This window comes from Chinchilla lanigera, unplaced genomic scaffold (genome assembly GCF_000276665.1).
Source record: "Chinchilla lanigera isolate Chin_1 unplaced genomic scaffold, ChiLan1.0 scaffold00177, whole genome shotgun sequence".
In the NCBI taxonomy this organism is placed as follows: domain Eukaryota; kingdom Metazoa; phylum Chordata; class Mammalia; order Rodentia; family Chinchillidae; genus Chinchilla; species Chinchilla lanigera.
Window position 1 is genome coordinate 1,020,259 of NW_004955578.1, and position 13,616 is coordinate 1,033,874.

The window sequence follows — 13,616 nt, forward strand, 5'->3', positions numbered from 1 at the left end:
ATGGCCCGGCCGGGCGGAGGGCGTGGCCGGTGCCGCCTCCCACGGCGCCCGCGCCCCTGGGGAGGGCTCGGTGGGCAGGGGCACCGTGAGGTAGGAGGCGGTGCTGTAGGGGGAAGGGGGCACGCTGCTGCCTCCGTCTGCCTCCACGAACTCCTCTGCAACCGGAGAGGGGCGTCACTGGCTGCAGGAATGGCCTGCAGCAAGGCACCGACCCAGTGACCCCCTCCAACAGCAAGATCCCAAAATGGCATTAGGCGTCTTTGTGGACTCTTTCTTCTCCTTGCCCTGGGAATGACGCCCACCCCACCCCAGGGATGAGCCATGGCCTTCCCAGAAATGCCCTAGCCCTGCCCCAGCGTGGGAGTGGCTCACCCCTTTGCACTGGGTTAAGTTCCCTTTGGCCACAGCCTCTCCTCCCTCCTCCTGGTCGCCAGCGCCAACTTCTTACCCATCTCATTGAGGCTGGCGAAGCCCGGGGCCATGGGGGTGTGTTTGGGGGACTTGCCCAAGTTGGGGGCACTTGAGGACCACTGTTTGCTTCCTTCCCCCAGAGCCTTGAGCCTGCAGGGAGCACAGGGGGATGGTCAGGCCTGTGGCTGCCCTGGGGGTGGGCGGGCACAGGGCGTAGGGGGGCACCACCCAGTACCTCTCTTCTCCTCCGGCCCGCTCCTTCTGCAGGGTGGAGCTGGGCCCCCAAGTGCGGCCCTTTTTCTTGCCCCCAACCAGTTCTTCCTTCTTTGGGGGCCCAGTGCGGCCCCATGTCCCACTGCCACCACTGCTGCTGCCGCTGCTGCTGCCACCACCACAGTCCACAGGAGTCACTGGGTTGAGAGAAGCCACTTGGTTACCGGGTCGTGGCTGGATTAGCACCCAGCCTCCAAATCTCCATCCTTGTGACACCCTCTCCCTCGAGCCACAGGGGTCACTCCAGCTCCAGCCACGACCTAGCCCTGCTGTAAATCCTTCCGTGGCTCCCGCTGCTATGGGGACACAGTTCCAGCTCCTTGGCGTGGCATTCACGGGCCCCTGCGAGCCCTTCACAACCTGTCTCTGGTGGTTCCTCTCACTTCCCACCCGAGGGATCCGTTCCCTGGCGACTCTGATGTCCTGTTCTCTGTCCCTACTACACTGAATGTACCCTGGCTCTGTACTGGTGTTTACTACCACTGTATGGTTATTTATCTCTGTGTCCCCACTACTACGACAGCTGAGGTGCCTGGGGCTGGGGGTGAGGCTGCGGTACATGGTAGCAGGGACAGACTTGGGAGTTAGCCTCGGGCCCTTAAACACGTAAGCACACTCCAGCAGCTGCCTCTCTGCCATATGGCCCCAACTGTGACCATCTCAGCCTGCCAAGCCCTTCTGGTCTCACTGCTCTCCCCTGCCTTTTTTTCTTCACAGCAGAGGCGAGAAGTACATCTGATCGGAACACTGCCTGGCTCACAGCCTTGCAGGGCTGCCCTGACGGTGTTTAAACGCAAACCCACGGGCGAGGTATAGCTCAGTGCTACAGTGTGTGCTTAGCATGTGTGAGACCCTGGGTTCATCCCCACACTGGAAACACCCCCAGATCCACAGCCCTTACGCTGGCTCTTCAGGCCCCTGAGCCCCTTGTGCTTTCACCCTATCCTCCCTCTACTCCAGAGGATTTGGCCTCTGGTCTGGGCATGTGCCACACTGTCCCAGCATTGTGTCCAGGGTGTGATCTGGGTGCCTCCTCTTACCACATGGGGTGCAGCTCAACCTTACCTTCTCACAGAGCCATCCCCGTGTAAACAGCAACCTTTCTCGGGTGGCTGGCTTTATGTGTCAGCCTGGCTGGGCTAAGGGATGCCCGGGTAAGCTGCCAGAGCACTGATTCTGGGTGTGTCTGTGAGGGGAAGATTTCTGGAAAAGCTTAACACCTGAGTGGGCAGAGAGTAAAGAAGGATCTCCCTGGCTGGACACAGTGAGGCCAGAGCATGGCAAATCTGGGCCTAGCTAGGGCGACTTGGAAAATAAAAAGGGCTGAGAATCAGGTCAGTGTAAAGGCATGAGGTTCGATCCTCAGAATTGAGAGGAGCAGAAAGTCGATGGTGATGACCACCTTCACCACCACGGGTGGGGGTCACCCAATCCCTTGAGGGGCAGGACACAACAAAGAGGTAGAGGACGGCGATCTTGCTCTCTGCCTGAGCGGGGCCATCTGTCTTCTCCTGCCCTTGGACATCACCATAGCTGGGTCTCGGCCTTGAATGAAAGTATAGTAGCTCCTGGGGCTCCAGCTTGCAGATGACAGCTTGTGGGACCTCCCAGCCTCCGTCATCAATTTGAGCCAACCCCTCACAGTAACTCTCTTTCCATATATCTGTATATATTATATTGATTCCATCTTCCATCTCTCTTCTCTTTTTTTGTGGTGCTGAGGATTGAACCTAGGGCCTCCTGCATACTAAATATGGGCTCAGTCACTGAGCTATACACCTCACCCCACCGCAACATCTCCCTTTCTCTTTCTTTTTTATTTTCCAGTGCTGGGGATTGAACCCAGGGCCTCACGCATGCTAGACATGCACTCTACCACTCCAGTCTTTTAGTCCTTCTCTGATCACCACTGGAAATGAGCCTATCGACTTATTTATCTGTTTCCCTGTCTGGCCCTGCCAGTCTTGTTCCTTGTTGTTCTTTGGCCAGTATGCTCTGAGATGTTTGCTGACTGACTGGCTGATTGACAGAGGCCTTGAAGATACTCACAGCGGATGGCCCTCAGCCTTGGGATGATACTGGGGCTGGCAGGGGGGCTGGCCCCATCTGATCCTTTCCTCTTATCCAGGGTCGGAGAGGCCTGGACTGTGATCTTATGCTCAAAGCCTGCAAAAAGGAAGAGACTTCTCTAAGCAAATGGCTGATGGTCCGTGATAACCAGAGGGAAGTTTCCTTTGTGGATGTAAAGGAGGAAGGGTAGGTTTGTCATTCCTCAACACAGCGCCTCTCAAAGTGTGGTCTCCAGACCAGCAGTATCAACATCAGCCAGGAGAAACACGTCTGTGTGCTGGTAATCCCAGCCCTCTGGGAGGCTGAGGTAAGATTACAATTTCAAAAAGTGTAATCTTACCTCAGCCCACGCAACTTAGTAACTTAGTGAAAAACTGTCTCAAAATAACAATAAAAAATAGAGAAAGGGGACTAGTATGTACCTTGGTGCAAAGGCTCTGGGTTTCCCCAATACCAAAAAAAAAAACCCAAAACCAACAGAAAAAGAAAACCAAAAACCAAATTCCTGGCTCCTCCCTGGGCGTAAGGCTCACATCTAACTGCATAAGCAAGGGTCAGGGCCCAAGGGCCAGTGCGGTAGCCGTTAGCTACAAATGGCAGTAGAACAATGAAAGTTGCTAGTGCAACTGGGGAATTGGAGTTTAATTTTTATTTATTTAATTGTAATTAATGCAAGCTTAAGTTAAAAAAATACTTCATTTGGTTATTAGGGACATAAAACTTGGATATGCAAATCTACTTTTCTAACTCTGAATTTTACGAATACTTTAGTACAGATAAAAAAGGTTTTTTCCAGTGCTGAAACCCGAGGCCCTCTTTCATGCTCTACCACTGAGCTACATCCCCAGTGCCCACTTTATTTATTCATTTTTCTGGTACTATGGATTGAATCCAGGGAATGCTGAGCTATACCCTTCACCTCAGCACACCTGTAATCCCAGCACTCAGGAGGCTGAGGCAGGAGGATCACTGTTAAGTTTGAGGTCAGCCTGGCCTACACAAGAGAATTCAAGGCCAGCTTGAACTACATGAGACCCCGTCTCAAAAAAAAAAAGAGCTAGGAGATAAAGCTATAAATAGAAATAAAAATGACTGCCTTAAAAGTGAACCCAGGGGTCACTCGGGAGAGGCAGCAGGAGGCTGTGTTGGGACTGACTGTGGAAGGCACCTGGACTGGCTTTGAGCATCTCTGCTCACGCGGGAGGTGATCAGAGTAACTCCTTCAGCCATACAGTTGTGATTTTTTTTTGGGTATTTTTCTATATATTCAGTAATAAAATAGTTTAAAAGGGCGCTGCAGGTGTGGCTCAAGGATACAGCCTGCCCAGCATGCTCGATGAGGTTCCATCCCTGACAACATGGACACATGGACGGACACACACACACACACAAAAACAAGAGGAAGAGATGAGCCTGGGTTAGGGGCGCTCCCAGTAGCCTCTTGGAGTTTGCTCGGGGGCAGGGGTGGTACCCGAGGGCAGGCTGATGTGGCTGCTGCCTTCCCGCAGCTTAAGCAGGCGGCTGCGCTTGAAGTTGCCCTTGCGTTTGCGGACCCGGGGCTTCTCCTGGCTCAGCTGGCACATGAGCAGGTGCAGCTCGCGTTCCACGATGTCCATCTCGCGCTCCGCCAGCTCCTGCTCCCGCCGCCGCAGCTGTTCCTCCTGGAAGCGCTGTTCCTGTGCGGCGCGCAGCAGCTCCTCCTCCCGGCTGCGCAGCTCCTGGAGGGAGGTGGGGGCTTAGCCTCAGCCAGCCTGTTGACCTGGGGCTGCAGGTCTCCTTGGTGCATGTACAAGGACATCTTGCTAGGGGACACAGTGGGTTCGCACTCCAACTCACTTTACTAGCCAAGGTGGGTGCCAGGGCAGGGGCCTGCATTAGGCCAAACCTGGGGTCCCTTTTCCCTGCCCTTCTTTTTTTTGTTGTTTTTTTTTTTGCATGCTAGGGATCCAACCCAGGGCCTCCCACATGCTAAGCAAGTGCTCTACCACTGAGCTACACCCACAGCACTCATTTTTTTCTTTTCCTTTCTTCCCTCCCTTCCTTCCTGTTTTAAATTCAGCTTGGAAAAATTCACACATACACAGAAGTAGAGAACAATGCACCCTGTATGCACATCATTCAACAACAGCGATCTATGTTTTGTAAATCTCACGTCTCCTATCTTTTCTCTCCTCACTTTTTTTTTTTAAGACAGAGTCTCATTATGCAGTTCAGGTTGGCCTTGAGCTATGTAGCCTACGCTGTCCTCAAATCTGTGGCAATCCTTCTGCCTCAGCTTCCCCAGTGCTGAGATTACAGGCATACACCACTTCTTTTCATTTTTCGCTGTAGTATTTAAAGCCAATCCCAGGTATCATGCAGTATCACCTGTAAGTACTTCAGTACATAGGGCTTTTTTCTTATTAATCCACCAATAGTAAGCTGTTTTTTGTTTTTTGTTTTTGTCTTTTGTCTTGCTATGCAGTTCAGGTTGGCCTTGAACTCACTGTATAGCCCAAGCTGGCCTTGAACTCAGTGATCCTCCTGCCTCAGCCTCCCTAGCGCTGGGGTTACAGGTGTGCGCCACCACACCTGGCCTGGCTGTCTTGTCTTAATATGCAAAAAGACTTGGCATGGACCCAAAGGCTGTGGTTCTGGGGATGGGGCGGTGAACTGCCCAAGGCGTCAGAACTCAGGGACCCTGCTCCACTCTCCCACCCGGTCCCCTCTTTCACCTTCTCCTTGGTCCGAAGGTCATCGAACATGTGCTGAATCTCCAGCTTCCAGTCTTCCTGCAGTGAATGGAAGGACTCCAGCGGCATCTGGAACAGGGCTGACTGTTCGATGACTTCAAGTCGCTTCAAGATGCTGCTGAAATCTGGCCGCCCGTGTGGGTCGGGGTCCCAGCATTCTGGGGTAGGAGGGGGGCAGATGACGGTGGGGTGGGGGTGTAAGGGGCTGTGTGTGGGGAAATCAGCACACTCAGAGGAAGGCAGGGATTCTGGGAACTTTGGACAAACATCTTCCAGGGAGCCACAGGGAAGGAATTCAAAATCAAGTTTTTGGCAACATTTCATTCAGGGAAATGCTGAGATCCAGTGACCTGTACCCTGGGGTGGGGCTGGTGGTGCAATCAAGGTTTGGGCAGGAATCCCAAGGCCAAGGAATCCTAACAGGATGCCCTCAGGCGCTTAGGGCTTGGCCAGAGCAGGGGTGCAGAACGGAGCGGCCACCTGCAAGGGAGTTGAGGGCCGGGCCATGGGGTTCCAGGGCCTTCTCCCTCACGAGTGTGGATGGGTGTAAAGGGGGAGGGCTGGGCCCAAGGGCCCCTGCCACCCAAAGCCGAGCCTACCCTTTCCACGGGGCCCCGGCTCACCCTCCAGTAAGCGGGCAAAGGGCTCGGGGCACGTGGAGGGGATGGGCAGCGTCAGCTTGTTCATAGCCACGCCATACGCCACGGCCAAGGCGTCGATTTCACGGTAGGGGACCTCACCCGTCAGCAGCTCCCAGAGCAGCACCCCGAAGCTGCAGGTGGGGGAGAGGCAGGGTGATGGTGCAGCCCCCGCCCTGCATCCTTACCTAAGTCCCAGCACTGCAGGCGGTCCCACGGGGCCTCCTCACCCAGCCCAGCTGTTAGGACCCAAGCAACTGACTGCGCTCCTTGGCCTGGTCCTCAGACAGAGGGGTGTGGTGGGCCCTCCGATGGCTCCCCTTGGCTCTGCCCCTCCTCTTTAGCTCCTGCCTGAAAACCTCTAATCGGTCCCCTGCCTGCTGGGCAACTACACCCTTCTCAGCCCTGACCTTGAGCGACCCCTGGAGCCCAGCCTCTAAATACTCAGCCCTCTTTCCATTTCCACTTCCTCCTACAACAGCACTGAATAGTGCAGTAAGACCCGTTCATCCTGCCTCTGGCCTTTGCACGTGCTTTCTCCTGGATCAACAATACTCTCTTTTAAGTCTCAACTCAAGCTGCCTTCTCCGCCGGGAAGGCTTCCTCCATTCCATGGCCTCCACAGCTCAGGGAGAGGCCGTTCTTCTCTGTGCCTGCAGAACCCATGGCACTTACCTCTAAAAGCAAGTTAACACTATTTGGCACTTAAAGGACTTACTCCAGGCCAGGCACTGTCCTAGGCACTCCTGATAATCCTCACAACAGCCCTGGAAGGCAGAAGGCAGAAGGCATCGGTATGACCCCTACTTCATCCAAGAAGCAGATGCAGGCTCAGAGAGGTTCAGCTGCCTGCCTGAGGCCACACAGCTCTAAGTGGTAGGAGCCATACTTGATCTCAGGTCTGCCTGCTTGCTGCCCAGAGTGCCCGTCAAGGATAAACACCAGGGTGTGTCTCACTGTGCCACGGTCACCTGCATGTGCATCTTCCCCAGTAATCCTTCTGGACCCTGATAACTATGCTGTGTGATTTCTAACATGCAACCGATCTCTGCTCTCTCCCAATACCCACCCATGCATTCCTCTAACTTATTTAAGCACCTACTGTGTGCTAGGTACTCCTCCAGGCAGTGGAAGGAGACACAACTGTTGTCCTCGTGCAGCTGACGGCCTCCCCTTCTTCCCTAGTGACAGCACTAGTGATGTGAGCTGGGCAAATATTGCCTGGAATTATTTCCCTTCCTCCTTGCGGCTAAGTATTTCCATATGACTACACCTCTGGCCAATGGGATGAAGGAGTGATGTGGGGGTAACTAGTTCTACAAGGTGTCCTTGAAGAGACGAAGTGCCCTTTCCCTCTTTTCATTCCTACTGATTGGAGTGTGGGCGTAAACCCTGGAGCTCAAGCAGCCCTTTTGGATCATGAAGTGAACTTGGGAACGGTGGAGGAAAATTAACAGTGGTTTTCAGCTGGAGTTAGCATGACACCACCATGTCCCCGGACACCTGCAGGCATGTTTTGTTGTCACAGAAGCTAAGTAGTGTCACTGACATTTGATGCTTGGTGCTTGGGAACCAAAGATTTCTATTTATTATGCTGAGAAGCAGGGGACAGTGCCTCACAAGGAAGCCCCGTGTCAACCACATCCTTTTGAGGATGAGGATGGTGGTCCACGCCCATAACCCAAGCACTCTGGAAGGCTTAGGCAGGAGAACAGCAAGTTCAAGCCCAGCCTGCCTAGCTTACTGACTTAGTGAGACCCTGTCTCAATTAACAAAAAAGGTTAGGGATGTAGCTCCCCATCAAGGCCCTGGACAGGTGGGGGTGGGGCGGGGACAGCATGAATTCTTGGTGCTGGGGACACTATATCCTGTGCTTCCCACGAGACCAAAAACTGCAGTCTCATTTTTCTTTTGGGGTTTCTCTTCTTTGCAGCAGAAATCGATATTTGGTGCCATAAGTGAATGCCTGATGTAAAGCTAGCCGGAACGTCTCCAAAGGGCTGCTCTGCTGGCGGGGAGCCTGAGGCATCCTGTCTGACTTATCTCTGACCCAAACACAAGAATTTGTTGCTTGGACAACCTGGAGGCTCAGCTGGGACAGAAGTCACAGCACAAGGGGAGACGCGGGTTCCGCTCCTACCAAGTAAAGGCGCTGGCTTCTCGTTCAACTCTCTCTGCCCATGCAAACAGCCTCCATGTGGGCGTCCTGCGGCCACTTCTGTCCTTTCAAATCCCTTCCCCACCTCACAGCCAAGGGAGCTTTTAACATGCTCAATCAGATCATATTCATAAACGATTCATAACCCTAACCCTAATGGCTTTTGCTGTACTCAGAGCGAAACCCAGGGCGCTCCATTCCCCGCAGGCCCTGCAGCTCTGTGCAGCATGTCCTACCCGGCTCCTGCCTGCTGCCTCAGCCACAAGGGCTCTGGCTGGTTCTCACCTCTGCACCTCCTCTGGGTCCCCAAACAGTGCGGCTGGCTCCGTGTTACTCACAACTCAGCTAAAGCATCCTTTCTCAGAGAAGCTGTCCCCAAAGTAGTCCTCAGCCCTTACAGCGTTTGCTCTCTGTGTCCCGGCTCCACCCAACATCTAACACTGCTTACTGTCTCTTAAATTATCTCTTAATTTGCAAATGGCTTCTTTTAGAGCTGGCATGGTACACACGCCTGCAATCCCGGCACTTGGGAGGCTGAGACAGGAGGAGGACTGCTGTGAGTTCACAGCTAGCCTGCAATACCTAGGGAGACCCTGTCTTAAAAAGAAAAAAAAAGAAAAAATTAAATGGCTTGTAGTTTTTTGTTATAAACTGATTCTTCCTGAATGCAGGAACTCTATTTCTGTGGACTGTTGTATTCCTGGAACACAGTGCCCAGGGAGAATGGCTGGCTGGCTGGCTCCAGAGGTTTTCATTTCCTCTTTGACCAATGGACTCTATGTACAGGTTGGTGTGCTCTAAGTGGCCTTTTAGTGCTGACTTCCCTGTCCAGTCTATCTTCATCCTCTTCCTCATCTTATTTCTTTTGCATTGCCTGGGCTGGAACCCAGGGCCCATACACACTAGGCAAGTGCTCTACCACGGAGCTACACCCAGCCCATGTCCTATCTCTACATCTTTTCAACTTTTTCTCCCAGTTCAAGCCCCCCTCAGGGTCACCTCGGCTGCCAGAGCAGGTGACTGCTTCGCAGCTTGGGCAATGCTCCCCTACAGGGGCCCCTCTGCCAGGTCCTGACCTGACAGCTGTCAGTGGTTGATCCCTCCCTCCCCCACTTCCTTCAGGCCACCCCAGCCCCGCCTCTCAGCACCTCCAAACATCACTGCTTTTGGAGAAGAGGGAGAGACGGATAACCTCCGGGGCCATCCAGGCATAGGTTCCAGCGGCGCTCATTTTGGTGGTCTTGTGCCACTCGCGGGCCAGGCCGAAGTCTGTGATCTTGAGCACCGTGTCTGCAAGGTTGTGGTTCTCGATGGCCTCCAGAATAAGGACTGGGAGTGGGAGGAGGAGAAAGATGGGTTACCCAACCTGTGGGGCTGCAGCCCTGAGCATCCTGGCTCTCGGCCCTGTCCCCTCACGACCTCTGGGGGCCCACTCTGGGAGAGCCAGGTTTCAGCCTGGAGCTCCATGCAGCTGAATCCCTGTCCTAGGCTCCCAGAGAGGGGAGGGCGCCTTCCCCAGGGCCTCTGCTCTGCCAGCTCTAACCTGAACTCTGAGGAACTTGACAAATGTCAAGAACCATTGTCCAAGGCCTTGATTCTCCTTGACTTCCTAACCAGCCTGGAAGTGGGCACTGCCAACCATGAGCAGAAAGGAGAAGGTGGTTTTTCCTTTTGCCTTTATCACCCTGGTGGTCTCCTGTAGTCAAGGCCCTGATGCTACCCCTTCCTCAATCCACACTCTGCCCAGTGACTTTGCAGCTCTTCCACTACCAAGACAGAGTGTGTTTCCCCATGTGTTAACTCTGGGATTGCCATACAATTTGCCTTGGCCAAGGATAAGGTGGATGTGACAGGGCATCACTTCCATGCCTAGCCTATAAGAGCCTCTGGAGCATCTGCTGTCACTGTGACAACAAGCCTTAGCCTAGCAGCTGATTCAAGGAAGACAGACAGACTTGGAGCAATGCCTCTCCAGTGGAGCCTAGCTAACTTGCTTTACCTCTAGCTGGCCTGGATGTGCACCAGCAGTGACAGATAACTGCTGTGTGAAGACACTGACTTTTCAGAATAATTTGTTATGCAGCATCATTGTGAAAAAGTGTGACTAATACATTCCCCAAACATAATGAATGGTTCCAGCTCATTTGCTGCCTCAGGTTATTATTAACAATGATCACAGTCATGGCTACCATTCATATGAAGCTAAGTCCTTTATAAGAACGGACACAACCTATTTTTACTGCCTAGCAAACTGAGGTTCAGAGAAGTCACTTGGCTGAGATCACATGGCTAGGAAATGACAGGACAAAGACCTGAACTATTTCTGTCATCAGAGCCTGATGTCTTAGCTGGTATGTTATTTTACTTCTTCTTTCACCATCTCTCCTCTGTTGAATGGGGATGATGACAACATTTATCTCTTAGGGTTATATAGTAAAGATTTATTGCCTCAAACAGTGTAGTGAGTCCTGTAAAAGTTATAATAAAATGCAATTATCATTAGAATACAATGTTGCCAAATTGTTCCTTGTATGCTGCCTTCATCTTTTACCATTCCTGGTTACTTCCTCAATCATCAAAACAAGATGTAATTCACTGCCACACTCATTTGGCTGATCAAGGAACTGAGGGCCAGAGATAGCAAATTGTTCAAGGTCACACAACTGGTCATCTTGTCTATTCTTGAAAACCTGGCTTCAATGCCACCTTCTCCTGAAAGTCCCCTGTGACTTCCCAGCCTGTGATTCCACCTTCCCAGGTACCCTCCCTTCTTGGTCTCCATGTCTCCCGTTTGTGCAGAAACTATATAATGATGAGAGCACTCCTGCTCTTACGCTTTATTTCTGCATCACCTAGGCTGGGCCTATAACAGCCTCCTCTAAAAATCAGTATCTGACCATGTCCACCATTGCCTAAAAACCTTCTAATGGTTTCCACTACATCCAATAAAATACCCAGAGTCCTCGGCATGGTCCCCAAGGTCCTTCATGACCTGCCCCCTGCCTACCTTTGTGATCTTATCTTCTCCCACCTGTCCAAACTCCTCCTGTCATGGTCTTGCTGTTTCTCCACAGAGGTATGCCTACCCCCACCTCAGACATCTGCCCTGCTGTCCTGTTCTCCCTTGATCTCTGTAAGGCTGGGGGTCCTTTTTGTTTGGGTCTCTGCTCAAATGATTTCTTTCCTAACGACCTGATCCAAAGTGTTCCTTTTCCTGTACCCTTAATCTGTCTTATTTCCTCGTGAGCCCCTGGTACTCTCTGAAATTCTGTATGTATCTACATACCTACCTACCTGTCCTCTATTCCTGTCTCCTAGAAACTAAGTTCAACAACAGGGGAGTAGAGTTTGGTTTGTTCACTTCTGTAATCCTAGAGCTGAGGACAGTGCCTGGCACACAGTAGATGCTTAAGAATTATTGAACCATGCTGGGTGTGGTGTCGAATGCCTGTAATTCCAGCACTTCCAAGGCAAGAGGGTCGCTGTGAGTTCAAGGCTAGCTGGGCTACACAGTGAATTCAAAACCAGCCTGAACTGCAGAGCAAGACCCTGTCTCAAAAAAGAAAAAATTATTGAACCGAAGAACCAAAGCACTGATGAGAAGCTCCCTGGGAAAGGATGAACGGGGAAGCAGTGCCACAAGGCTTCTTTGTCATCTGTCTCAGGCACGGAATAATCTCACTGTGCCAGGAGGAAGACCTGACTTTAAAGAGTCTCACCCAAACCAGGTATGGTAGCGTGAAATTCTAACACTCTAGAGGTTGAGGCAGGAGGATGGCAAATTTGAGGCCAACCTACGCTCTGTAGTAAGACCCTGTTTCAAAACACCAGAAAGAAAAAAGAGAGAGAAAATTGGGTGCACATCAAGCAGCCAGGCATGGTAGCACATACCTGTAATCCCAGCACTCAGGAGGCTGAGGCAGGAGGATGGTTGAGACTTCAAGGCCAGCTTGGGCTACATAAGTGAGAATAAACTGCATAGTGAGACTTTATCTCAAAAAGACAAAAAAAAAAAAAAAAAAAAAAAAAAAAAAAAGAAAGAAAAGAAAAGAAAACTGGGTGCACATCTGTAATCCCAGCACTCTGAGAGGCTAAGGCACGAGTTCGAGCCCAGCCTGGACAACTTAGTGAGACTTTGTCTCAAAATACAGCGGCACCTCAGTTCACAAACTTAACTCTTTCCACAATTCTGATCACAAACTGATTTGGACAAGAACCAAATCAAAATTCAGTGGTTAAGTTCAAGTTGACCTTCTAGAGAAATCTGATCCCATTCTTGTCCAATTTGGTTTGCAACCAGAATCATGGAAAGAATTAAGTTTATGAACTGAGGTACCACTGTAAAAAAAGGGCTGGAGATGTAGCTCAGTGCAGAGGCTCTGGGTTCAATCTCTGATATGAAACAAACAACTCTACCTACCCTTTGTCCAGGCTGTACTGGTGACAGAAAAACTTGGTGCATGGATCATGCTATGAGTTAGCAGGGTTGAGAAAGGATGAAAAAGGAGCCCCAGCCTTCATGCTGGTGGCCCTGCCTCCATTCACCAGTATTAAGGAGCTGGAGTATGGGCATCTGTGAAGGCCGGGGTCAGCTACTTGAATCTGTCTTGCTTAGCCCCCCTGACGGCATTGCACATGGTCCGTGCATGTTATGGGCACTTGGTAGCTATCTGCTGAGTGCACAACTGCCTGACTTGGGAGGTGAGGATGACTTAGCCCCTCTGCTCGAGGGGCTTACAGTTGCAGCTGGTAAAGCCATAGCAACAAAACAACTGGAACGGTTCAAAAAAATGTGAAGCTGTAGGCCTGACAGGAAGCAGAAGCAGATGTGATGTGAGTGTTGAGGGTAAGAGGGAACCCTCACAATTCTGGGTGTCAGTGTGAACCACGTGAGGGCAGGGAACATGCTGGCCTCATTTACTGTGCATCCCTCTTGTTTTTAGCTTGTGATCCCGCCTTGTAAATAGCAAGTGAAAGAATGAAGGCAGATTTTTAAAAAATGAAAGGGAGGGAGATGGGACGCAGCAAGACTGGAAGAGCTAGGAGGGTAGGATTTTCCCTTGCTGCGCGCCTAGGACAGTGTATGGCACACAGCACTCTGGAACATCTGGACAACGAATGAATGAAATGTCTAGTGTTTGAGTACTGTCAGGTAGAAACCATGGTTCTCTTAGGCCCTGTTGGGTTCCTAACGTAAGAGGTGCTCAAGTAATACGGGCTCATGCTCCAAGATGCTCTTTGGTCTAGATATGAGTTCTGGGGGACCTTCCCTTTTACCTGGCCCCATTATTGATCCAACCAACCAACTTTACGTATTTTTTTTTTTTTTTTTTT

General features: G+C 51.6%; 1 protein-coding gene across 2 annotated transcripts in view; it reads right to left on the reverse strand.

Moving 5' to 3' along the window:
* Window positions 1-13,616, reverse strand: part of Map3k10 (mitogen-activated protein kinase kinase kinase 10) — a gene marked incomplete in the record, with an annotated part of 19,274 nt that overhangs the window by 1,979 nt on the left and 3,679 nt on the right. Inside the window, 8 exon segments of one of the 2 annotated variants that reach the window (XM_013509659.1) lie at window positions 1-155; window positions 449-561; window positions 647-821; window positions 2,734-2,850; window positions 4,226-4,472; window positions 5,469-5,644; window positions 6,110-6,258; window positions 9,431-9,611. In XM_013509659.1, the coding sequence (XP_013365113.1) occupies window positions 1-155; window positions 449-561; window positions 647-821; window positions 2,734-2,850; window positions 4,226-4,472; window positions 5,469-5,644; window positions 6,110-6,258; window positions 9,431-9,611 (1,313 nt within the window). 2 annotated transcript variants of the gene reach the window in all.